General features: G+C 41.3%; 2 protein-coding genes, 1 long non-coding RNA gene and 1 pseudogene across 8 annotated transcripts in view; 2 read left to right on the top strand and 2 right to left on the bottom strand.

Annotated features, from left to right (window-relative positions):
• Positions 1–8,321, top strand: part of COMMD10 (COMM domain containing 10) — a 355,799-nt gene extending 347,478 nt beyond the window's left edge. For all 4 annotated transcript variants that reach the window (XR_009214059.1, XR_009214057.1, XR_004248682.3 and 1 more), the window contains one exon: positions 8,248–8,321. The gene's annotated coding sequence lies outside the window, so the exon portion shown is untranslated. The remainder of the gene's footprint in view (positions 1–8,247) is intronic.
• LOC116470910 (uncharacterized) lies at positions 5,637–7,215 on the bottom strand (annotated as a pseudogene).
• SEMA6A (semaphorin 6A) overlaps positions 5,637–25,890 on the bottom strand; it is a 132,108-nt gene continuing 111,854 nt past the window's right edge. For 2 of the 3 annotated variants that reach the window (XM_032156603.2, XM_032156605.2), the window contains one exon: positions 5,637–9,894. In XM_032156603.2, coding sequence (XP_032012494.1) covers positions 8,696–9,894 — 1,199 coding nt within the window. In that variant the 3' untranslated portion in view covers positions 5,637–8,695. The remainder of the gene's footprint in view (positions 9,895–25,890) is intronic. The other variant, XM_032156606.2, reaches the window with a different exon arrangement.
• LOC131383783 (uncharacterized) overlaps positions 11,548–25,890 on the top strand; it is a 76,246-nt gene continuing 61,903 nt past the window's right edge. Inside the window, exon 1 of the long non-coding RNA XR_009214060.1 lies at positions 11,548–11,891. This is a non-coding gene — a long non-coding RNA (uncharacterized LOC131383783). The remainder of the gene's footprint in view (positions 11,892–25,890) is intronic.

Below are 25,890 nucleotides of genomic sequence, written 5' to 3'. Positions count from 1 at the left end.
ACCCTGGAAATGAGGGGAATAAATCTTTGGTTCTTAAATAGAATTAAACGCAAATAAGAATTCAAATCAGCCAACACCTACGTCAGTCTTCAAGAGACAACTTTGTTTCACACAACACACACACACACACACACACACACACACACACACACACACCACTTTGGAATATATCATTTCCTTTCCAAAGTTGACTGGCTATGGACTCTGACCCTTCTGATCGGGGAAAGTGAATTGTTTCCAGAGTAGTTACCTTTGTTGAGTACATAATTAAATAATCATTGCAAGGCAGTTGGAATTACATATATATTTTATACCAGTGCTGCCATAGTTGATTGCAACCAAGCCTCCCTATTCACTAAAAAGTACATTTGTTTTCTGAGAAAAGGCTTTGTTTACTACGAACAGGACTTCAATTGTCTCACAAACAAACAGCAACAAGCAAACACAAAGAGAACAGCGGGGGTTCTAAGAAGAATGCCCATTTTCTCCTCCCTCTGAGTGGAATCTGTCTGAGGTCATCTGTCAGAGGGGTGAGTGGAAGATGCTGGCTTATTCAGAGTGCTGTAGCATAGGTCTGTGTGATGACCGGCGAGGGACTGCTGCCCCGAGGGCAGGAGGAAGGCTGGGCACCTACCTCCAAGAAGATGGTGCTGCCTCTCTTGCACCATGTGCACTTACAGCTCACTAACTCAAGGAAGGCTTGTCTGTGGCAGTAGCAATGTGGAATGAGGGGTAGCAACATGGGGGAGGAAGACGGGTTCCTAAGTAGAGCTGAGCTCTGCCTTCTGTCTCCTACTGGAAGATTTTTCTAGGCACTCAACCAAATCATTCAATCGTCGATATCAGGAGTAAAGTCAGATGGTTGCTTTGGTACCCGTTGTGCCAAAGTGACCATGGAGCTGAAGTGAAATGACAGCAGTGGATATTTCTTACATGCCTCTTACTTTGAAACTAACTTTACCTCCCTGTTCTGTGACGGGGAGGCTGGACAAGTTCTTCACCCTTCTGGGTACAGGGCATTTCTTCTTCTCTGCTTCTGATTAATCCTGGGTCCTTACAAGCTTCTTAAAAGTTTTTTTGTGATCTCTGTGGCCTGGGCAGGATGAAGCAGCTACAGAAGCTGAGGCTTTCATCCTTTTTCTTTCACCGAGGCAGTTGGTGTTGCAGCCCCTAACGTGGCAGGGTGCGCCCCCAGAAGGGAGGTCCTGGCTTAGGCTCCAGCTCCCTCTTTTTAGGCTGCAGCTCCCTCTTTTCCTGCTTTGTTGACAGTTCCTAATAACACTGCTGGCATCAGGGCTCTGCAGACGCAGGAAGGAAGAGATGTGTTCTTTAACGATGGAAAAACATTAGAGCACAATGCCCTCAAAATAGAATGTGTGTGCCTAGCCTTTATTTTGGGGACTTTATTGTTGTAAGGGTCTCTCCTGGGAAATGCTGTAGGAGACTTTTCCCCTTCAGTCAAGCGGAGTAATTGTGTAACCTAAGGTGTCCCCAAGAGAGCTGAGGGGGGTGATGTCAACACACAGGTTTTTGAAATATGACTACGTTATTATGTTGATCAGTGCTCAATAGATCCCTTCTCTCTAAACTCCTGTTTCTTTGAAGTGGGGACAATCATATATATGCTGCCCACCCCACTAGGCTGTTATTAAGATTAAGCAATATAATGGACAAGATTATATCTGTAAGCTGTAAAGTGCTACAAATGCAAAATGTCATTGATGTTGACAATTGGAAGACCTGCCCCCCTCTAGGGGGTGGGGGGTACCCTTCCACTTTTCATTTTTTATTAAATAAACCTTAGCCATATTACTGAAATTCACACTTCTGCTTTGACATGGGACTAGATGTGCAAAATGTTCAGTATTCATGCCAGAGAACTGATACGAAGTTTTGCTAAGAGCAGCCTACTTTCTCAGCACCCCATAATGTGTGTGGTAAGGACAGTTGTCGTGATGCACAGGAAAGAAGAAAGTGGTTGGCTCATGAAATGGTTTTTCATCATCTTTCTCATTCTGGGAAACTCCTAGGAATCTGCATGAGTTTCTTTCATGTTAGTGTCCTGGCATTTGATATTTTATCCAATGTCACCCTCATCTGTTTTTTTTTTTTTTTTTTTTCCTCTTGAAATCCATCAGTGAAAAGTGCTTCTGATTTCATGGTTACCAACTTTCCCCCTTCATTAGCTTCCCCTTATTTGGACCATTATTGCAGCCCGTTGGCAGGTCGGATGACTTGCTTTGGGAATGACGTTAATGATTCTCAAGAGAGTCTTTTATCTGAAGGTGATTAGGAAGAATGAAAAAGTTGTTAGCTGCCTCAGTCAGTGCCAGTGGGCTGGCAGGGACCTGTGTCTCATCTCCTCTGCAAACGTCCTGGGTCCCATTTCTTAAACCATAGTTTATAACACTCACCTTTGACCAGAAAGTGCTTAGGTGGAACCCATGTTTTACCAGAGAAAGGGTAGAAAGCCCTCCCAAAAGGACCACTTGATCAGTAGACATGGATTCCAACCTCTGTGATATTTTTGATACTAGACACCAAGGGGAAAAAGCCCCGTGACATTTGTGCATGCACATGTGTGCATGGATGTGTTCGCAGAGGGGAATGGGAAACCCCCCACCATTCAGCTCCCTCTCTTGATTTGCTCAAATTTCATTTCCATTTGCTAGAGGGACATCTGCACATTTCTCTGCCAGCCGCATTTAATGCACATCAGTTCAGCCCTAACCCTCTGCAGAGGTCAACCGTCCCCTAACTCCAGGCATCCCCGGGGGGGTTAGAGTGAGGGATACACAATACTCTAAATGGAATATTGAAGATCCCCATCTGTCTGGCAGTCCCAATCAATAAATGTGAGCCCTTCCTTCCCACTTCTGTACAAGAGACATGTCATCACCTGGTTTTAAGATAAGGGAAAGATGTGGGTTTCTAAGGGTTACTGAGTCCAAGCACCCAGCTGTCACAGGGCTGAGCCAGGAAAAGGATTATGCTCTTAATCATGTTATTTTGTTACTAAAGCGTTCTTTTAAATTCCCCTCACCGCTTCCCCTCAAGCAAAATGCCAGTGTCTGAAATTAGAGGTGCTTTTCTGACACTTTTACTTGCTGAATGACTTTTTGTTGAAAGAGCTTTTGTTCAGGCAGTAAAACCTAGGCGCTGGGGTCCAGGAGCATCTTATTTGGCTTCTGCCAAATTACAAGGCCGAACAATGAGACCAGTTTGTGTTTATCTGACATGGCCCTTAAGGAAAACGTTCGGGTCCAAGATGTCATCTCTGATCCCATGAAACACCTAGCCTGGTAGCTGCATCAGGACAGCCACTGCTTTGGAGAAACAGTCTAAAAACACTGCAGAAACCTTCAACCTTGTAACAATCAAGTTAGCAAGCAAACACAATAAAAAATCAGGGTTGTCTGAGGCAGTTTTTGTGTCTAAGCAGGGACATCCCGGGCGCCCCAGCTAAAATACCGGCTACAGGCTACACCTGTTCAGCTTCTTTGACCTCTTCAGCAGCCCGGAAGAAAGCTGACTGCAGCGAAAGCCACCAGATCAAGTATCAGGTTGCACTGCAGGGACTGTATGCTTCAAGCCCATGTGATCCAAGCTTTTTTCCAACCTCATGCCTCGGCCCAAATGAGGGGATCTAGGAAGCCCAGCTGGTGAAGGGTGGATGTGTATGAAGGGCTTCCTGTGAGAAAGGATGACTGAGAAAGATGGGGATGCTATCTAGATGGGTGAGCAGGATCAAGTCTTTCTAGCTGGTATTGCTTTACTGATCTGAATGAATTGGGGAAAGAGACCATGAATTTGTCTTCAGAATAGCTGCTCTACCACTAGTTTTGGAGCATGAGCAAATCCTTTCACTCAGTGGACCTCAGCTTCCCCCAGTTTTTTTTTTTTTTTAGATGGAGTCTTGCTCTGTCGCCAGGCTGGAGTGCAGTGGCACGATCTTGGCTCACTGCAACCTCCGCCTGCACGGTTCAAGCGACTCCCCTGCCTCAGTCTCCTGAGTAGCTGGGACTACAGGCACACACTACCACGCCTGGCTAATTTTTTGCATTTTAGTAGAGGCGGGGTTTCACCATGTTGGCCAGAATGGTCTCTATCTCCTGACCTTATGATCCGCCCACCTCAGCCTCGCAAAGCTTACCCCATTTTTAAAATGAAAGGGTCACGCTAGATGTTGGCCATTCTGTCAGTTCTAGATAACACATTTGGGTATAACCGGGCAGGGCTAACCTGTCAATTACATACAGTGGAAGTTCTTTCTGGCGAAAAGGACTCAGCTCTGTGATTGTTCCTTTTTGCATCTGAAATTGGATGCGTGGTTTTCACTTGTGTTGCTCTTACCCACTTGGCATGCCATCTGGCACACTGCCCAGCTGGCCTGCAGTCCCTCTCTAGGCCAATTCACTTCCCACATTATGGCCAGGTAGCTTTCACAAGCACAAACGGTGTCTGTTGTTTTGTTTACTCCTAAGCAAGGGAGCAACCCATTGCTTCAGCTAAAATCCTGGCATATGGGAAACAGGTCCCTCCTGGCCTGTCTCCAACCCCCCTTTCCCAGACTTGCCCTGCCAAGCTCTCTCAGAGACCCTGCACAAGGCCTGCTGAACCTTTTGTTTCCCAAAGAGCACACTTGGTGCCTTTGCAAAGGATGTCCCCTCTGCCTGGGCTAGTTGTTCAGAGAACTCGTTCTTTAAGAACCAGCACAAATATTGTGACCCTAACCTCTAGGGAGCTTCATCAGTACTTTGTTCTTACCTCCAAATGGCCATGTCAGTCTCTCTTTGCAAATGAGGAGGTAGAAACTACACTCTAGTCAACTTTGTGCCTAACACAGCCAGGCGCTATGGATGTAATTCAAGAAACACAACTGGAGATGGCAATCTAAAGGTTACTGGGCCACTATAGGTATGAACTGAGGCCTCAACCTGCAGCTTCCCGCACGCAACTGACTTAAAGCATAAAAAAAAAAAAAAAAATTCAGAGGGTCAAAACTAAACTACTGTAGCTGACGACTTATTTAAATAATTGTTTTAAAAACACCCCTAGAGGAAAACCTGATCTAGGCATTTCATAATGCTCTTTTGCAGAAGAAAAATCAAGGGCTGTGTCCCAATATGTCTCCAACCATGTCTGCTGGGTTACAAAAGATAAATGGTAACAAGGAGTAAAATCCAGCCCCTTCCACCTTATTAATATATAAAAAGACTCAAGTAACATCTGTGCAAGGATCTATTTTTAGTGGACCCTACATACTAAAATCCTAGCCTTGATCTCTTAAACTATCAAGCCTACCATAAATGTTTGATGATGAACAAGCCCATAAAAAGAAAATGCATAAAATGAATAGAAGGAGCCAATGCGTGCTCTGCCTTTTAATTACTGGTGGCTTCTGCTAAAATCCTGCTCCAGGCTGGGTTTGAGCAGAGAAACACGTCAATAATTTGGGTGGGGGTGGCTGGGTGTGGACACTGCAAACAAATACATCAAACTGTACAGTTATGTATGCTTTGGAAGCCAGATAGAAATGGAGGAAAGAGTAGAATCATACCCCCAAAGGGTGGTGAGGAGAGCAGCTTAAAAAGGAAAAATTAAGAGATAAATAAAAGCATTCAGGACACAAAAGATAATGTAGAACAGTCAGGTTTTATTACTTTTAAGTAATAAAGAGCCTTTTCCTTGCTTTTTTTCTTTTTTCCCTTTTTTTCTTTTCTTTTTTTTTTTACAACATACATTAAGTCGTGAATCAGATGTTAGGGGATGTGGAGATGGAAGGAAAATTGGTGACATCACAATATTTTTACAACTTTACAACAAATATAAATCTGAGTTTGTTGCATCTACCAGTGTCTAGCAAGGGTGGAAAGCAAAGGCACACTCGGGTTTATGGACCCTCCCCCCACACACAGTGGGGAAAAAAAAAATGGGGAGAAATACTTAAATGCAGAAGACCAGCTCAATACATGTGGGTATTTTAGGGTTAACACCAGAAGTGATGGGTTGTGGGGGTGTAGGAAAGTAGATGTAAGTTTTGACACAGGTCTCCTTAACAGCTGAGGCAGTGATGCCTACAAACACTGGACAAGACAGCCGCTCACGTCAATGATAGGTGCTGCACTGCCAGTACTCTCAGGAGTCAAGCATGGGAAAGAAGGGGGCAGGGGGATACAGACCCATCGCCTTCCTAATTTCTGCATTTCTAGAGAAAATTCAAGGAAGAAAACAATATTTCAAGTTCTAGGAAATACTTCAGGGTTTCAGGAGACAGAGTTCACAGGATGTGAACATGGATTCCATTACAAAAGCCAAAAAAAAAAAAAAAAGTAAAAACAACAACCACCACCTACCCCTAAACAACAGCAAAACTGTAATGGACTTTTGGAACAAAGGGCTCTCACCCACCCTCAGCTAAGTACTCAGGTCTGAAGGCAACCACACTGATTATGGAGGCTCCACTTTTTCACTATCCAACTCAAAACTGTCATTGTCAGTCTTTCTTTGAATTCTTTTTAAAGACAAAACTAAACCCAGAAGATCCAACTGGAAATAAAAACAAAGAGACCACCAAATATACTGTTTTAAAAAACAACAACAACACTGCTCATGGTTTATAGTATGTGGACAGTTCCTTTGTTCGTGATAGAGTAAACTAAAGTCCCTTTTGTGTGCTTGAGCAAATGAAAACCAAGAGGAGAAAAACACACACCACCTCCCATCCCCTAAAAACATAATAACAAAATAAAAAATAAAATAAAAAATCCTTTGCCCCAGTCAACGTTTTTGCAGCATCCATTGTGGTCGGCCTGGTACTTGGAATTACTCGTTAATCACAGCAGGGACCAGCCTGCCTGCATCTATTTCCATGTCATTTCTTTGTGTGCACTGCACGTGTGTGCTGTGCCCATGGCTTGAAGACTCCTCCCAGGTGTCTGCCCAACTGCGGACCGCCTGCTCTCTAGCCAGTGGACACAGCAGAAAAGAGGAATGGGACGTTAGTCCCTTTTCTGGTAGCAAATAAGGATATCACCGTATTGAAATAATCTAAGGGAAGCAGGGAGCTCTTGAGGATGAAAGGGGATTTGCCACACCCACAACACTGGGGTCCATGCTTGACAGCACAGCCAAAGGGTGGTTCGAGTTGGCACAACTAGAAGGCAGTGTGAATTGGAGGGTGTGGTGCCGCCCAGCGTTCTCAGGCTGTCGCATGACAACTCTCACCACTGCATTCTTCCATCTGCTTGACTCCAATCTTCCAGAGGGCTGGAAGGGGGGCGGAGGGTGGGGAAGGGAGGGTTAAATAAATATCTGCACTTATTTCAAAAGGAGGAACAGTTGATCATAAAGACAGTTTACAAGCGTACACAACTTAAGGTGTAAGGCACAAATTTACATGTGGAAAACAGGCTATTCACAGATGTAACCCCACAAAGAACCCGTGTGATCAAATCATTAATTTATGCAAGGTAGCAGCCAGCATATTAGTTCACACCATTTGTGGATTTTGTTTGCTGTCTCACATGCAAGGTGAAATGAGATGGCGTATTGCAAGCTGGTGCCTTCACAGAAAGTCAGAACCATGGACCAAACCATGTTGGCACCAATGGGATATGATGTGCCATTCTAAAAGCTTCTCTCCTGATTGCTTTAGAAATTAGGATCTGGAAGGACTTTAACATGAATTAGTTTTTTTGCATGTTTATAGGCCAGAGACCTGACCAGCAAATGAACTGATAGATTTAAATAAATATTCCCCTCTTAACTTTTTCCTTTAGCTACACAGACCAGACAGTCCAAACACAAAGCTCAGAATTCCAGCTCCAACTTATTTACTCAGTGAATTTATTGTAAAAATAAAGAAACTCAATTATTCCAGTTAATGGATTTCACGTTAAATAGTTTAACTTTCAATGGGCTTTCTGAAGAGCTGTTCATAGGATGATATTTGGAAGAGTCCTTTCCTTAAGGAAAAAAAAGGGTGAACAATAAATAAAGAGTTACTTGCGTTAACGGTCACGTTATTTCATTAAAAGAGAGGAGGAGCAGAAATCTATGACATAGTTGCCCAACATGGCATTTATCTGCTGTAACAGAAAGCTGTAACACTGGCGGGCATTTCACAGTATTTGCGCATAGTAAACTTCTGCCATTGTTAAAGTCTGAGTTAGAATTATCAATGAATTCTTTTTTTTTGTCTTTTTAAATTTTCTTGATTTTAAAAAATGTATTTGTGTTTTGCAGGTTGGAACGCAAACCCAGTGTGGCCACGTCCGGTGAAGTTATGGACAAAATATTTCAGTTTCTGTTCACCTCTGTGCGTGTGTGTGTATGTGTTGTGTGCATGTGTGTGTGGGGGGGGGATGGGGGTAGGTATGTGCTTTTGGCTCATGTTTGTGATGATAACTGAAGTCTTTCGTGGGTCCGACCTGTTGTAGGGTGTGGGGGAAAGTGAAGGAAGAGAATGAAGGTGAGTCCCCGCTGTTGCAAACCTTCACCAAACCACGCGGCCCAATTTTCGTGAGTAGCCCTGTGTCCCAGAGAGGAGGACCCAAGCGTCCTCGGCTCGTCCTCGGCTCTGCCGCAGGCCTTCTTGGTCTGGTGGGTACTCGAGGCAGTTGAGAACCTTGCTGAGCTGAGCGGGCACCTCGCCTTGCCTGCTGGTTCGACACCTGACCCCCTCCCCCTGGGATTATGTACACGCATCATTGGGCTTCATGGATGTGGAAAGGGGAGCAAAGGAAGGTTTAGGGGGTACGTCCGGCTTTAGCGATGGCGTACGCTTCAGCCCCGACCTTGTCAGTGAGTTGTATGCGTTGAGGCTGGGCTGCCTAGAGACAGTCACGGCCTGGCCAGATGGCTGGGAGCTGTGCACCTGGATGGAGTCCACCCTCTGCGGGGCGGGAGGCGGGTTGTCCCCCCTGCCAAAGCTCTGGTTTCTGGAGAGGTGAGAGGAATTGGAGGAGTTAGTATTGTTTCTTTTGAGAGTGGTGGTCTGGTGGCTTCTCGTGAGCGAGTTCGTGGGGTAGTTCCTCTTATAGTCAACCCCGTAGGAAGAGGAGTGGTGCATTTCCAGCCGCTTGCTTAGACCGGTCTGAGACAGGGAGGCTCCCGGGGGGCCCAGGGAGGCCTCCCGCTGTGGAACTTTGGGGGGCAGGCTGTCCAGGTTCTCCACAAGGTTCACCCCATGGTTGGGACTCTTGCTGCTGAGATGTTCCTTGATGGTCTTATACTCCAGTGTGGCGGCCTGGTCCTCCAGCGCCATCTGGGCCACCTCGCTCATTTTGGGCTGGTCCACGTACTCATGCTGGTAGCCCTGCTGCGTGATGGGCAGGACCACCACGCTGGGGATGTGGCTGGGGGAGGCCCGCAGGGGCAGGTCCGTGGGAATCACAGGGGAGCCCATGGGGGGCATGTCCTTTGTGCAGGCATTGATGAGGTTCTGGTTCCTCTCCCACTCGCGGCTGCCGCGGCTGGGCTTCCGCTTCTGCTGCAGCGTTGGGGTGGACTCTGGGGTGGGAAGGGCGGTCAGGTCCAGGTGGTGCTGGTCTGCTTTAATGAGCATCTTGGCCGTGTTGCCGGGAGTGGCGAGCTTGCCGTTGTGCATGAGTGGCGTGAGGATGGCCTCCGGCTTTGGGTCTTTGGATTGGGTGTCCCCAAAGAGGCCGCTGAGCTTGGTGACGCTGCTCATGGAGCCCCGGCGCGAGTGGGTGAGCTCCTTCTCCTTGCGCTGCACCACGGCCACGTCTTTGCGCCGGTGGTCACAGACGCAGTAGACGGTGATGCCCGAGAAGACGGCCCCCATGACGAAAGCCAGGATGACTGCAATGGCCAAGAGGGTGACGGGAACCAGCTGGTCGTGGCCTTTGAGGTAACTTTCCCGAATCACTCCTGCAATAGACATCGCATGTGGCGTTAAGAAATGAAAGCACACCCCGAGGCTTGTTTTTGCTTGGCATTCACCTTGTTAATTAATAACAGTAATAAGTGACAATAGCACCTCTGCACAACTTGTCTTCCAAGCTCAGCTTGCCAAACATCAACTAATCCTCCCCAATCCCCTTGTGTGCAGTATGTAAATGGACTCCATTTGTAGCCTTCTTTGTTGTCTAAAAGAGTGCTGTTCAGGCCGGGCGCGGTGGCTCAGGCCTGTAATCCCAGCACTTTGGGAGGCTGAGGCGGGTGGATCACGAGGTCAGGAGTTCAAGACCAGCGTGGCCAAGATGGTGAAACCCCTGTCTCTACTAAAAATACAAAAAAAAAAAAAAAAAAGCATTAGTCGGGCGTGGTGGCAGGTGCTTGTAATCCTAGGTACTCGGGAGGCTGAGATAGAGAATTGTTTGAACCTGGGAGATGGAGGTTGCAGTGAGGGGAGATCCGGGCCACTGCACTCCAGCCTGGGTGACAGAGTGAGACTCCATTTCAAAAAAAGAAAGAAAGAAAAGTGCTGTTCACTCTCTCCAGTACCTGCACTTTCTACTCTGCTTCACTCCAGGGAATATGGGAGGTTTTGGCTTTCAAAAGTTATCTTTCTTTCCCTCTTTATGGCTTTTTAATCTTCCCCTCCTAGAATTGGGATAACCAAGCTATCCTGAGTCTGGAGGAAGAGGCAACAATTTAATGCATGTTAAATAAACAAATCACACACTCTAGGCTTCCAGTTGGGATCTTTTCCGATGACCCCCTCGAGGCCACCGGAGCCTCTGTTGGGGGAAAAGCATTTGCCTTTCAAGCAACTAGAGGAAAGAGAGTGTGTCATTTTTATTTACACTGAGAGAATATAGCTAAAGTTCACAGACTACGAATGTTTGTGCTGATTTTGCATCACCTCTCAAAAACAAAAAAAACAGCGCAAACTCAATTTCAGGTAAATATGCTGAATATTTGAATGAAGCTTTCTCACTGGAACTGAAAGGAGATTTAGAAATAAGACCATTTGGGGCCCTGTAGTGGGTTTGAGAAGTGTTAGGTCCCATTATTGCACCTAGAGTTTGCTGTCACAGTGAGATTTTTCAGCAGAGCTAATCTCTTCAATTTAATAAAAATTATGTGACTACACCCATCCATATTCTTACACTACATTAACCAGGATTCAGTGTTTCTGAAGAAAGGTGCTTTCGCTATTCCTGCTTAATCAGCCACCCAGCTGAGCGACTCTAATCAAATGCAAACACAGAAGCTTTTGTTTTTTAATGCCAAGTGAGAATACACATCACAATTGTCAGATCTTAAGTGCTTGATGCAGTCGCTGAAAAATAAAATCTCAAATACCTCAATTCCTGCCTCTGGAGAGTGAAAGAACACGAATACATTAGAGGCACCGCATGGGCTGAGGAAATGTAAACATTGTTCCTATTATGGAAATGATAGCAAGACAGAAAATGTACCTTCTCTGGTCTCGGGAGACACATTTTTCATCTACTAAATCAACTCTTTCTGGAATATGTTTAATGTATTTTAATGGCAGGTATCAGTGGCACAGAATTAGAATGAAAGGAAATAAAAATCTCTACCCCTTCCCCAACCCACAACACGCAACCTTAAACTTCTACTGAAATGTTGTCTTTGTCACAGCTGAGACCTTGAAGCTTTGTCATGGGGGTTTTTCTGCTAAAATATTTTGATTTCTGAAGTGATGGTTTTAAAACCCAGAAACCTTAGCCTGAAAAGTACATTCTCTTTTGCTTTCCTTCCTAAGGGTCCTCCTCCCTTCAATTGTGACATCACAGTTGGTTGCTGTGGAAATGATTGTCCTGTGACAAACGATTGTGACTTAAGTAGAAGCAGCAAATATCTCTTAAGAGATAAAGATTCTGTGATCCAACAAATACCCTCGGTAATAAAAGGCAGTCAAGGCAATTCACCATAAGGAAAGAGTGTGCAAGACGGTAAGATATCAAATAATTTCCAAATGTGATGCTTTTCAAATATTTCCAGATTTATCTCCATCAGCTTTTAAGGGGTAGAAACTGAAGCAAAAAACAGCCGGAAATTTGGCTATAACTCACACCTTTTATGTGTGAAGCTCCCCAAACCGTGGGGTGTCGTGCATTCAAATATATTTTAATACCTATTCCCTGAGGAAATGTGCTAATGAAAATTTTCTTCCTTAAATTTGCATTTCCTTATTATGCTAAAATAGCTACTGATTTTTCTTCAATTTTGATTATGTATGGGGTTCTACTGAACACCATTTTTAACCCCCTACATATAATTGCACAAAAATGTACACCTGTGGATAAAATGGGTTTTAATTTCTCTCATTGACTTGGTGATTTCAGTGGGAGTTTAACACAGGCTAGACCCCAGGAATGGGGTGGAGGTGTGTTAGGTATTTTTTTCATGGCAATGAGTATTTCATGAAACCCTTCCAGGCTGCCAAATTTAGGGGGACTAGATATTCCCAATAAATGTGTATTATAATAGGAAGCTATTTACAATTGACTTTGGCATTCTACAATTTAAATTGCCCTCTCAGTTTAAAAGGAACGTGGAAAGAGTAAAGCTAGAGCAATTCATTGGTTTCACTGTGAAAATTGCAGATTTTTCACATGTATCCACTGCTTCTTAGCCTTACTTTTAGCTCCCAAATATCATTCTTCTTTCATGTCTGAAGGTCCTTGGCTATTTTGGACTCATGAAAGCTACTTATTCTTTCACTGGGAAGAACTCTTTTTTAGTGGATGATATTTGAGTTCAGGTTTTTGGTTGTTAACAAGTTAACTAGGATCTGACCTTTCAGGAAAATGGTATCTCAGACAGATTTTTTCCCCCCATCTCATTTTGTTATATAAAGAGTGGCCTTAAAAACATTTTTGCATCTCTGCATCTATCCATGGGGAGGCAGAGGGCTTTCCTCATCTGCTTGTGTAAATTCAGAAACATCCAAAGATGGAAACAGATCAGAGAGTAAGTTGAAAGTGCAGTTGAAGAAGATAAGGTAAACGTTATTTTTGGAAATGCCTTTAAAACTTAAAGCTTTCTGCTTATATCATGAAAAAGGCCAAACAAGCATTCACAGAAATAATCAAGTCAACTTTGTGGCATAGCCATTGTGAAGGCTTGGAAACAGCAGACTTGTCAGTGGTGGTGACAAAAGCAGCTAGAGAAGATCTCAGTGGGCTTGGAATTGCAGGCTCCCACTTACTGGCTGGGTGACCTTTTGGCAAGTGACTTAACATCTCTGGGCCTCAGTTTTTTTATCTGTAGCATGAGGTGAACACATCTAATCTTACTGCCTTACTGGGTTGTTACAAGAATCAAAGGAAATAAAAAATAGGAAAGAGCTTAAATGCTGTAGTTTGCTGGACAGATCTAAAGCTCAAAAGAAGCCACAAAGGAGAAGTGGTGGGTTAGTGGCTCACAGAGGGCTTCCAAGTGACAGTCGCAGCTGCTCCACTGGATTCCATTTGCTATTGGTCTCCCACAGGAGAGGAGTAGACATGTGCTTCTAGGTCCAAACTTCGTGCCTTCTAAATATAGTCAAAAAGGTGATATGAGATTTCGAAGCAGTATAAGGGAACACATACTGTTTCAGGATTCCTATAGTTACTGAATTTTGAAATAAGTGGAAAATGTTGGCAATTATAGTTGGATTCTCAGTGGAGTACAAATCCTGGGCAAGTACCACATTTTTTCTGCATTTATAACCCTTGCCATCCACAGAGCTCTTAGTTGGGCAACTCAATAAATGATGTCTGAATAAATGGGTTTTCAATACATTGTAGAGCTATTTTTAAATGAACTTCTAAACTTGGGAGGTCATCTTTAGTGTGACTATCACCCTTGCTTTTGAAGTCATGGAAATAAATTCTATCTCCAATCATATAAAAGAATTTTAATCATAGCATCTATCAGACAAATAAAAATAAATCTATAATGGTGCTCAGTATTTGCTCAAAACAATAAGAAGGGAAACTATTTCAAAAATTAAATTAGTTCTGGGAAAAATCCAAAAGAGTCTATGATGATAAATGGGTTATTTGCAACAACAGAGTACCCCAGTGGAACTGAATAATTAGAAAAATAATGCATCTCGGCAAAGGGCAAAGGGCAACAGGCTGGAGCTGAGTATCCCTTGCTTCAGATGCTGCCTGGAAGCCCTGGGCAAGTGAAGGGCCCTTGGAGGGTGGTATACTCCCCTCCCCAGGTATCCTCCCACTGCAGAGAGAACAATCAGAGGTGGCTTCTCTACCCTAGGGTCTTGAAATTCCTTCCTCTGCCAACCCCTGCATCCTCTTCTGCTCTCACCAATTGAAAATGGGGCATTAGTAATGAAAACAGTATTTGAAAAACCTTTTGCATTGATTCATTAACCACCAGCTATTTCTCACCAGTCATAAGGTGCTAAATGGTTATTCTTTCCACCTTCCTATTGCAGGAAGCAAGGCACACCCTGGCTTAGAGATTTCTCTGAAATCATGTCTTAAATTGGCAGAACTAAGAAAGAATAGAATCTCTACTGTTTTTTTTTTTTTTTTTTTTTCTGAGGTGAGAGTTTTCAGATGCTGGAGGGAGACCTCAGAGAGGCAATTTGAAGTTCTTTAGAGTCCAAAGCAATGAAAAGATTATGAAGGACCCGGCCCCAGACCCTGCAACATGTGATTCAAAATAAGAACAATTGTAAACTGAAAACTAAGAGGAAGCCCAATACAATTCTGACTTTTCCTATGATGACCATGTTAATAAATTTTGAAATATCAAACACTACATTCCTTATTTTAAAAAATGTTTTCTAGTAGTCCTGCTCATGGATACTATTCTGTGCAAAGGGAACCTAGCACCAGGCTCTGAGACAGTTTGCTTTAGAAATGATGTTTTCCCCTAACTTAGGGTTGGGTTGTGTCTTTGTTATCACTCTCCTAGTATAACAACGTTTTGGCTCCAAGCATCTTTGTGGCTGCCTTCAGTAAACATTTACCAAGCACTGCACTAGGTGTCGGGGAAGGACAATGATGAATGAGGCATAAATCAGCAGGGAAGAAGGCAAGTGCTTGCACACAACTCCGTCCAAAGTGTGGCTATGTCATGATACATCACTTCTGCTTCAACAGTGGGCAAAAGCTTTACATTGGAGATGGCATTTGAGCTAAGCCTTAAAGATGCACAGGATCTTAGCTGGAGTGGAGAGAGCAACAAGAACTGAGGCTTGGAGGGAAGGAAAGGGAAGGCCGTAGTAATAGGAAATGGTCTAATTCCCTTCTCGTCTGTTAGGCTGTAGGCATGAGCCACCCTTCCATACTCAAGCTTGCTTCATGGCTGTCATACAGGCTGTTCCCTCTGCCTGGAATATCTCTACTTATTTTCCTACTCATCAGACCCTGTCTTTAGGGCTCAGCTTAAATGAGGAAGCCTTCTCTGACTTCTTAGCCCAGGTAAATTCTTCCTTCTACAAGTGTCCCCAGACTCTGCATTCCCTTTATTCTACAATCATCACTAGTATGATGCTTGTTTTTCTCACCTAGACTGCTAAAACTCACCACTGAATCTTCAGGCAGAAAGGTGCTCAGTAAATATCTTTCAAATAAATAGTAAAGGAATGCATACAGGAATGAGCACTTGTAGAGAAAATACAAGAGCAAGAGCTAGAAACACCATTTGGAAGGCTGTGGACAGCCCTGAATGATTAAAAAAGAGGTTTTGACGATCTGCCACTCATAGAAGGAAAGTTCTTGGTTAATTTATCTGCAATTTCTCTTGCCTGAGAAAGCTAACTTTCAGCTTGCTCTGTTCCATATTGAATCCATTATCGCAAAACTCTTGGCTTCAAAGAGTCAGTATCATTGCATCAAAAGCACAGCTAGTCTACCTGCATTTATTATTACTATATTTAAAATTAAAACTCTCAATCTTAAAGTATACTTATTCCTTGCACCTTACACAAATAGCTGGGAGATGTTATCTGTCCTATCAAAACGTGAAGCCAAACAGACAAGCAAAAATACGTAAAATCAATCACACCTATTAAGTTAAATACAAAGGAAGAGCTCTATTCACCACCACCCCAATTACCACCCTAAGTGTGTTAAGACCCAGGCAGCCAGTAACCTAACTCGAAATGGTTAAGTGTGCACTTTCCCCTCTCACTGGACTGCCCATTTCTGAGCTGCTGTGATATGATGGATGTGTCTGTCTCCATAGTGAAGTGATTAATAGGCAACTGTGTAAAGTGGACCCGGTGACCACAAAGACAACAAAGCCTCTCTGTGTCCTTTAGAGAAATATGCAAAGGCAAAAAGGAGATGGACATTTCCTCCATCACTGAGCCAGAGAGGGTTTGTGTTGGGTCTGAGAGCTAAGAAATATGGCATAACACCAAGAAAAGCCCCAGAGTAGGATCCCCTAAAAATAGATTCTTGATTCTGCTTTATAGTAAGACAAGCCTACAATTTCCTTGAAATCCTCATAACAACTTAAGTGAATGGAATCTAACAGCCCAATTTTTCTTGTTTGCAAATCTTACTGCAACAAAATTCCAGGCTCGCGGTCCTGCAAGACAGTATAAATGAATGAACTAATCACTAGCCAAGCATCGCCCCACTAACCACACAGGGCCCGCTGTAATCCCTATTAAGAAGAGAAGAAAACAAACAAGGGAAAAACTCTAACTGGAGACAATTTATTCTCAAAGCCACACCCCAGCCAATCGAGATGACCACACTGAAAGTGAAATGGGAACTCTCTGTGGTTATCTGGGCAGGAAGCAGCCTTCTTCTTGTCTTACGGCATAATGTGAACCAGATGGCTTAGGAATAAACTGACATGCCAGCAGCCATGGAAATGGGCTTGGATTTTATAACTTAAAGTTTCCTTTTCCTTTAATTTAAGTGTGTGTGTGTGTGTGTGTGTGTGTGTGTGTGTTTCCTGGCAGGCTACAGATTAGGTACCAGGAGGGGCCATGGTCTTCAAGATATATCAAGTTAATGACTGACCATGCCAAAGTGGAGGTAGCTTCCTGGCCTGGCTGTTTAATATCCTGAATTCAGAAGCTTTTTTAAAACTCACATATTGAAATAATGCTTGGAGTGGTTGACTGTAGATGAACCCACTTCCACTTCCATCACCTTTAAAAGTGATGCATTTTTGGTTGGGATGTCATCACAGGAATAGAAGGGAGAATGAGCCTGGAATTCATTCGATTTCATTTTTTCAGAGAAGAAACAGCTTCATTTTTCCCCGTGTGCTGGGAACGCTCAGTTCACTCCACTGCTCTACTGCTTTAGAAATGGCATTGCCAGTGGGAGTGCTACAGCCAGAGCACGGACTGATGTCTAGACTGAGAGTCATGATAAGATAATTTTCAAAAGCCATGCCCTGGAATGTTGGTTTGTGGTTTCATGTGTTAGAACTGTTACTGTCCCTGTAAAGGTAATGATTCTTTTACGTTGGCAAAGTTTTAGCAGTGTCTGCAAGGCGTATTTTCTTGCTTTTTGAAGTTTTCTTTCATCAGCTTTCTTAAATAAGACTAGAAATACAACATCTAAGTGATTTCTAAAATCAGACAAAGCATTTCTATTTTCCAACTTCCTGGTCCCATCTTCTTCCTTTACTCTCTCGCAAGGCATCAAAGCCACAAAATGGAGAAGTGGACCTCCTTAAAAAATTGTGAAATTTGGGCGAGCCTTTGCTTGGATTATTTGATTACTTGCTTTGATTTTTCTCTATAAAGCAAAGATAAAACAGATATGAAGAAACAGGTCTGTTTCAATACTGCTAAATCTTCCAACTTGAATTTTCTAGAAATGTAGTTCTTGAGATCTGGGTTAAAGATGAGACTGGGTGTTACTGGTTAAGAACATAAAGTTTGAGCTCATAAAGACCTGGGTTTGCATGTTGGCTCTACAAATAGCTAACTACTCAGTCTCCAGGCCCCAGTAATGTTGGCTATAAGATGAGCATTGTTGGAAGGATTAAATAGGTTGAATAAATGAACACAAAGCAGTTGGCATTGTGCAGAAAACGTGTTAATGCTCAATTAATAATATAAGGACGGTGTTTCTAGAATGTTTGACTAGAAGTTGCCTGTCTTGTACAGGGTCCAAGATTAGACTATTTTAAGGCAACACTTTGGTAGGGTTCAACTGTGTTAGCCAAGAGTGGAAAAATAAGGATTTAAAACTACAACAAAACCTTGACTAGTGAACTTAAATAAGACAGCCCATCAGCACTGTGGAAAATGTCCTGAATCAGTGCCACTCAGCATTAACATCACCTGGAACTAGTTAGAGACAGAAATCCTCAAGTCCTGCCCAAAATTTCAGCATCAGAATCTCTAGGTTAGGCCCAGAAACCAGGACTCCAGATGATTCTTAAGTTCCCTAAAGCTTGAGACATGCTGTCCTGAAATAACATAAATAATATTCCAGAAAACACATCTAAGTGTTTAGCTTTAAAGTCCAACCTCAGACACCATTAGGCAGTGTTATAGCCAGACTTTCAAAATGATCTGTAAAATAAATAATAAATAAATGCACTAAGTATTCCTTGGTGTTCAAATTATGTTCTACGTCTTTAATAGGTCTCATTGGATAATGTCTTTACTGTGGTTATCATGCTCTGATAAAGAATAGAAATCAACCTGTTTTATTGGAAAGACAATCACATTCCTAACAGTTTCCCTTGGTATCTGTCAAAAGCATGGCATATAGCTCAAAATACTGTGCTGCTACTCCTGCAAAAGAATCAACCCAATTTGCTTGCACCAAAACTGCTGATAATTGCTTGTGGTCTCTATTTGCTCTGGTATGAAGACTTGGAGGAGAATTTCTAAAACTCCTCATCTCTGTAACTGTGGCCATCAGATAGTGGTTGGTACCACAGAGCTCATGTATGTCCTAGATTGGGTCAGCCCAGGCATAACTGGTTCTCAAGTGCAGAAGCAGCAGAATGCTTGATGGAGCCCACCACTGGATAGAGTGGCCTCCTTTAAAGGCCTGCATCTAATATCATCTCAAAACCCACTCCCTCAACTCCACTTACAGCTACTAAGCAACGTTTGAGAATGGTTTAGGGGATGCCAAAATCTACCTTCATTTCTGCATGACTAGACAAGAGAAAAGAAACTCATGAAGGTTCTTCTCCTTTATATTCCGGGGGTGAAAAGAGGGACTTGAGTTCATGTGTCATTTTCCAAAGTAAGGTCCTGCTTTATAATAATAAAAGATGCCTAGCACAACAGTTCACTCAACAGAGCTCCATGCTTACTGATCTGCTGAGTTGAACTAAATCTGCAAATCCATAGAATTACATAAGACATTTTAAGTTACATTAAATTTCTGCTGTGTGCTTTTAAATCATGGAGTGCAAGACCCATCAGCACTTAGGGTATATTTATTACCTTAACAAATGTCAGATGATTGTGTCCAGTGCTATCTATTATTTATGAATAACAAGAGACTGTAGGACTGGAAATGACATGCTTTAATATGTCCAAAAGGTTAGGCATAATGCATTTCTCTGCCCTATAAATTTCTCGACACCATTTTCCTTTCTAATAAAGCATTGTCAGTGGTTGACTGTACCGAACTTCCATTATTTCTATACTGTTCATGATGACTGCCTCCGATTTCAGTAAAAAAAAGTAATTGCAGACATCTGTTTGAAAAGGAATGCATTCTTTTAAAAAATATGAAATTTAAAAATAATTGGAGTGGAAAAAATTTTATCACCCCATTAAAAATGAATCTCTTTACAAAGATAGTTGTCAGGCTGTAGACTTACAAGAGCTTAAGAAATATTAATTAAGGGTGACAAACCTTCACATTGCCTGTAATTGGCTTTCTGACACCAATTAAGATCCCATCTACTGTGCATCCAGTATATTTTAATATATCCACTACATTTCAGTAGTTTACTTCAGGGCATTTCCACAAGTTAAAGTGCTAAGAGATTTACATATGATGAGGTTCACGTGGCTCCTTTCAGTCCCTAGAGCAGCCCATACACTTTGCAAGAGTTTATCTATTACTTGCATAACCTATCTCTCTCTGGAACCAACAAATGAACACAACTTTTTCATCCTCTGTCTTTCCAGAATAATGGCATGCGTGATGTAGTTAGTTTGAGCAAGCCCTACATAGTTTGAGGCCATTCTCATGTACAATGTCAAGAAAAGAGGAGCTATTCTCAGGAAATTACCTGATTTCCACTGTTTTGCCCTCTGTGGACTAGTTTGTCTACGGAGCAGTGAAGTTTGCAAAGTAAAACTTCTAACAAGCCTTTTAAAAAAAAACTTGGTGAAACTAGGCTATCAGAAAGAAAGGTCTGAGACAAAGCCAATATTATTTTCCCACTTTTCCACATAATGCAAACTACAAATTGATTCTTCACAATGTTATTGTTAGGACAAAACAAAATCTAGATGAACACAGTGCCGCTGAACCAATTAAAGAGCAAATTTTTAACTACTCCAGATGTTCTGTTAATAAGATCACACTTAACCTAGTCCCCGTAGTCCTTGAAAGTTCCATTAAGCTGTCAGAAAACTTTGTCATTGTGTGTGTTTTTGTAGAAAAGATGGGAGAGAATGGAAAAAGAGACTGAGAGAAAAGGGTGGGGTTAAAGTGTCATGTCAAGTAGATGCAGCTTGAAAAAGTGGCTAGAGATTAAAGGTGAGAAGCACCTCTAGAAGGTGAATTGATTTTTTTAATACCCTAAGGTTTAAGTTGGCGTTTTAAAAGCAAAAGTTCAAGCCTCCATAATCATAATTTAAGTCCTTCATTTTTTGAGAAAATGAATGTTAGGTTAAAAAATAAAAGGTTAGTGGTATCCCTAGAAAAGAAAATTCAAACACTGGTGTGCAAATTCAGGCAGGCAGAGAGATGAAACAGCTTTCTACATGGCTGACATTTAACTTTTTTTTTTTCCTTCTACCCTTTACACAATAATCTCATCAAGACCTTAGATAAATTCAGCAAGTTGTCAAAAGGATACAAAATTAATTATATCAAATCTACATCTATGCCTACACTACTGAAATAACAATTACAGCCTCCCACTTGGGCTTCTCGGCTCTGGACCCTCTCCCCCTGCACACGTTCAAACATGGAAACCCACATCATCCATTTGAGAGCCCAGCACCTGACTTGCTCACAATATCATTTTCCTCAGTCCCTCAAAGAAAAGACGGAGACTACATATAGATTCCTTTTCTCATAGGTGACCAAGAAATATTAATATAGTAAAAATAAACAGTGGCATCCTAGATTATATTATTAATTAAGCCGTGCTCAGCTGAACCCCACTGTTTTAACTAAAGAGAGGAAGCAGCCCAACTTTGGAGTTCAGCTTGCCTGGGGTTTTACCTAGGATAGAGCTAGATAGGCAAGAAGCATCTACCAGGAAAATGCCAGCGATGTGTAGTAACAGACACTTTAGATCCAAAATTGATGCAAAATTCCGTTTCCCAAACTTATTGTGTACATGTAATTAATAACCTAATATGATTAAATGAACAATTTATTATATATGTATCACCTGTCAATCTTGCTATCTTTGTCTTTCCCCACTTTTACCCTCCTGTGGTACTTTTCTTCCCAACGTCTACCCTTCCTATCCTCCACTGCCTGTTGCTAAAGCCAAAACTCCTTGGCTATACTCCAGGCTATGATTTCAATCTCATTTCCCATTCTAGTCCTCCATACACTTTAGTCACCACACACTCCTTGCCTCTTTATTATTACACTCTGTAATTTCACAGCGTGGTGTCTTGGTCATGGACTTTATTCAGCTTGGAATGCCCTTCTTCCTGTGAAATCTAACTTTTCCTTCAAGGCTTTGCAAGGTCTTTCCTGTGTCCCCCACTTGGAATTAGTTGTGCCACCCCTTAGACTCCCTTAGTACTCTCCCTCCCCCTCTTTCCTTGACTTCCCTTACTGTTAGACTTCACTCTGCCCCAGCATTTAGATCACCTTTGGGTATCCCTCACTAAACTGTAAGCTATCTGAATGCCAGGTTTATGTGAAATTCAAATTAGTATCTTCTGTAACACTCAGCATAAGGTTTACATATAGCACATGTTTGTTCAATTTCTGTTGAATGCAGGAAAAAAGAAACAAAGGAAAGTTTGCTGTCTTGCCTTTCTTTGAGATGAGATTGTCACCATTATTAAACTATTATTTTTTAGTGCTTTCGGAATTCCAGTTCTTCCCCTCTAAAGCCATGAAAATGATAAATGAAAAAAAAAAAAAAAGGAGGGCAGCCATATAATTTAGGAAGGAAAAAGGAATACATATGGTTAACATAACAGTTGTTGAAATTTTGAGGTTAAGTAAAACATAAAAGAACCAATAGTTTTAACCATGCTCCTCTTTAAGAACAATTTGATTTCTGAGCCTTGAAAGTGGCATTTGAAAGCCTGTTTTCAATAATAATCTTTAAATTACTCTTTATCACATTTCAAACACACATATAATATTTCATAGACATTCTCTGAACTTAAGTATGCTAAGAATATTTTTCATGGAATAAGATTTTTTTCTTAAACGTATCAGGATATGGATTATTCTAGATTTCTAAGAGTTAAAGGCTAAATGTAATATATAATTTAGATCTTCTATATTCACTGAGTAAGTAATCAGTAACATCTTCTATAGAATTGTCAGGTAGCAAAAAGTTTAAGTACTCTCCGTTAATTCGGATAAACAAAAATGTTTTAGTTAAAAGTATGTCCTATGCAACATTTGGGGTGTATTTACACTAACAATTATTTAGTTTTGTTTCAATATTAAAAATATTATTCAGGTGTATCTGCAATTCAAATAAACTGAGCATCCTGTATTTTCCCTAGCAACCCTACTCTTCTTCTCCCAAACAGTGTGCTTTAAATGACTCCCACAAATATTCTTTAAACCGACCCAAACTTTCAGAGATTAAAATTGTTAATCTTTTTTTTTTTTTTTTGAGACAAAGTCTCCCTCTGTCACCCAGGCTGGAATGCAGTGGCTGATCTCGGCTGACTGCAACCTCCCTGGTTCAAGTAATTCCCCTGCCTCAGCTTCCCAAGTAGCTGAGATTACAGGCAGTGTAGTGTAATAAAAATGATGCTAAATCTTTACTCTCTAAAAATTAAACTGTTTAATCTCTAAAAGTTTAGAGTAATAAAAATGATGATAAATCTTTATGGGGCATGTATAGCACAATTTATAAATAAAAAAATACTGATGAACTAAATATTAAGAATTGTATTTTTCATAGTCAGCAACAGTACTAGCTTATGTACCAAATTTATTATGAACTTTGAAGGATACCTTTCCTCTAACCTTCAAAATCAGAAATAAGTGATCTCTAATTCAAAAGAGTTTTTGGAACCGTCACAATCAATTCACTATCTCTTCGCGTTCCTTGCCTCTGACCATGCACGTCCTACCTGACTCAGTTAATTTTCCATTGTTGAGTGGAAGTGAAAACCCTTACCCTCCCATTATTAGTACTCCCCAAGACAGAAGCTCTTTTTCTGAAGTCTCCTTGAAACTGCCTTGCTCTACTCTCACGTTTAAAAATGACTGCAATAGGATCATTTTTACTAATAAAAGGAATGCAAATTAGTATGAGTTTTTTTTTCTTGAAATAAAGCTTAGGCTTAAAAAAAAAATAAAAGCCTGAGTTTGCCAACACTCCCAAAAAATTTAAATATGAGTCCTTTGCCAAACATCCATCACTTTCCTCGTCTTCCTTGTCAAGTGATGTGTTATTGCTACAATATTGGTACTGAGGGAAAGAACTGAAGGAAAGGAGCTGAAAAACTGTTTCACAGTTCTGTGTCCTTGATGTGTTCAGCCAAATTGTCTTTACTTGTCTAATACATTTTTTTAAAGTCTGTGGTGTGTGGTTTTGGCATTTTGCAAAGAGAATGTTGGTCATAAAGGCGTTTTGGTGTGCTTTTGTGTCTACCTGTGCTCCATCTGTCTGGTGTTTGATATTTCTTGGACAGGAACTACGTCTATCTCTAATATAGCCTCGTACTCCTTATTGGCATCCAAATTGCACCACAGAGCCAGTGATAAATTCTGCTTGAGACACCTCAGAAAATGTTTTTGTTACAGTAATATTACTGAAGAAATGGCAGAGAAAATTCAGCCCAAGTTTAAGAGTCAGGAAAAGAGGAGAGGCCTATTTTTCTTCCTTTATTACTGTCATCAGGAATAATTTTCTGTGTCCATAAAATCACTTACATATGACTTGATAGGAGCCAAAAAATTATCTTCTGTGTTGGGAGAACCAGGGTGCTTTAAAATCCCAAATCCATTAGATTTTAAGCATCGGAGAGTGTTAAAATGTAAGAGTAACCAGGGGGTAGGATCTATTATTAACTGTACTCACCTAAAATGAGATTTCTCAGTCTGTTAATAAAGACAGCTGACACTGAAGGCTCAGAACTTAGAATAGGTAAAGTTTGAATGGGAGAAAAGGCGAAGGGTCGAGGGTAGGCTATTGCCAGGCCGGGCAACACTGTGTAGCACAAGAGTCCTTACGGATATCAGCAAAATAGATGAAAAGTGGAAAGGCTAAACATCAACTTTCCCTAGGCCACAATTTGAGTAATAACTAGCGGCAGACCACACTAGGGTGCTTGCTGCTGGTGTGGAGAAAAAACTTGCCAGATGCTTAACAAGCCTGGAGTGGCTAATTTCTTGTTAGTCTAAATCCATGTTACTTTAAATTCCTATTTCACAAAACTTTCCGCCCCCAAACCCAAAGCTCAGTAGGTAGCAAAGAAATCAGAAGGGCACTGGATTGTATAATTAGAACACTTGGAGTGACGCATGTATTCACTTGGTTTTGCAAGCCCAGTCAGGAGAGGGTATAGTGGTCATCAAATCTCATTCTTCCAAATGTCAGAACTTTGTTTAATCTTCACTGGACTCCTTCAATTGCTACAGTACTTAGTCACCTAAACTTTGGTCATTCAACTACCAATACTACAATTTTAGTCATAACAATGAATCTCACCTACCATATTATTTACTTAGTATTTTTATATCCTTCATAACTCCTGCATTATTTACTTAATATTCTATTTAAATTACCTTTAAAATGTATTTCAAAGGGAAACTTGATATCATTATCACAAATTTAAAAAAAGTGTCACTTTTCAAAGATAAAATGTAACCAGAAAAATAAAAATTAACTTAAAGCAAAACAATGTTAATTCCAGCTAGATCCAGCTGGAAGACAAAGCCCCAGTGTAAACCCTATTTTCTGTTTGTCAAAAAGAGATAGTAGCAAGTTTAGGGAGTTGTTAATGAGAAAACACCAAACTGAGACTTTTCCTTTCACATAATCAAGAAGATAATGCGGAAGACTAAAAGAGCAATGAAAAGGGCATAAATTTCCACCACATGACTCAATACTCTTGAAGGCCATCACGTCCCTGCCACCTAAATCATCCCATGTAAGGTGCTGCTCATCTCCCTCGGAGGCAATGCTGCTGTAGGCTACTGCATATTTAAAGAACAAATAATTAACTATAAAGAGAATTATTGATAACCTCTGTGATTTATAAAATTCCATTTAGGATTGTGACATGTGGACAATACTATTCATCTTTATAGATCTTATGAATCTTACCGGAATATTATTTCCCAAACTAAAAACTGCTTATACAAATAGCTTGTACATTGATTAAAATACATTCAACATTTGCTATCCATTTTAGCTTATTCACTTAATCTCTAATTTAAATTCTGTTTCTGTAATATATCTTATTCTTGTCTTTAATGTGCATGTTTTCTGGACTAAATGTAATAATGTGATAATATCTCACTTTAAAGATTTCCCAAAAGATAGAAGCATTCTACAACTCTGGAATTTCTGATTAAATGGGAACTGCTCTATATTTATTATTTTGTCTGTTTTCTGAGAGCTCACAAGAATTCTTTATTATAAAAT

Source organism: Hylobates moloch, unplaced genomic scaffold (genome assembly GCF_009828535.3).
Source record: "Hylobates moloch isolate HMO894 unplaced genomic scaffold, HMol_V3 SCAFFOLD_6, whole genome shotgun sequence".
In the NCBI taxonomy this organism is placed as follows: Eukaryota; Metazoa; Chordata; class Mammalia; order Primates; family Hylobatidae; genus Hylobates; species Hylobates moloch.
The sequence above is the reverse complement of the archived record's forward strand: the minus strand, read 5'-3'. Positions and strand labels throughout refer to the sequence as shown.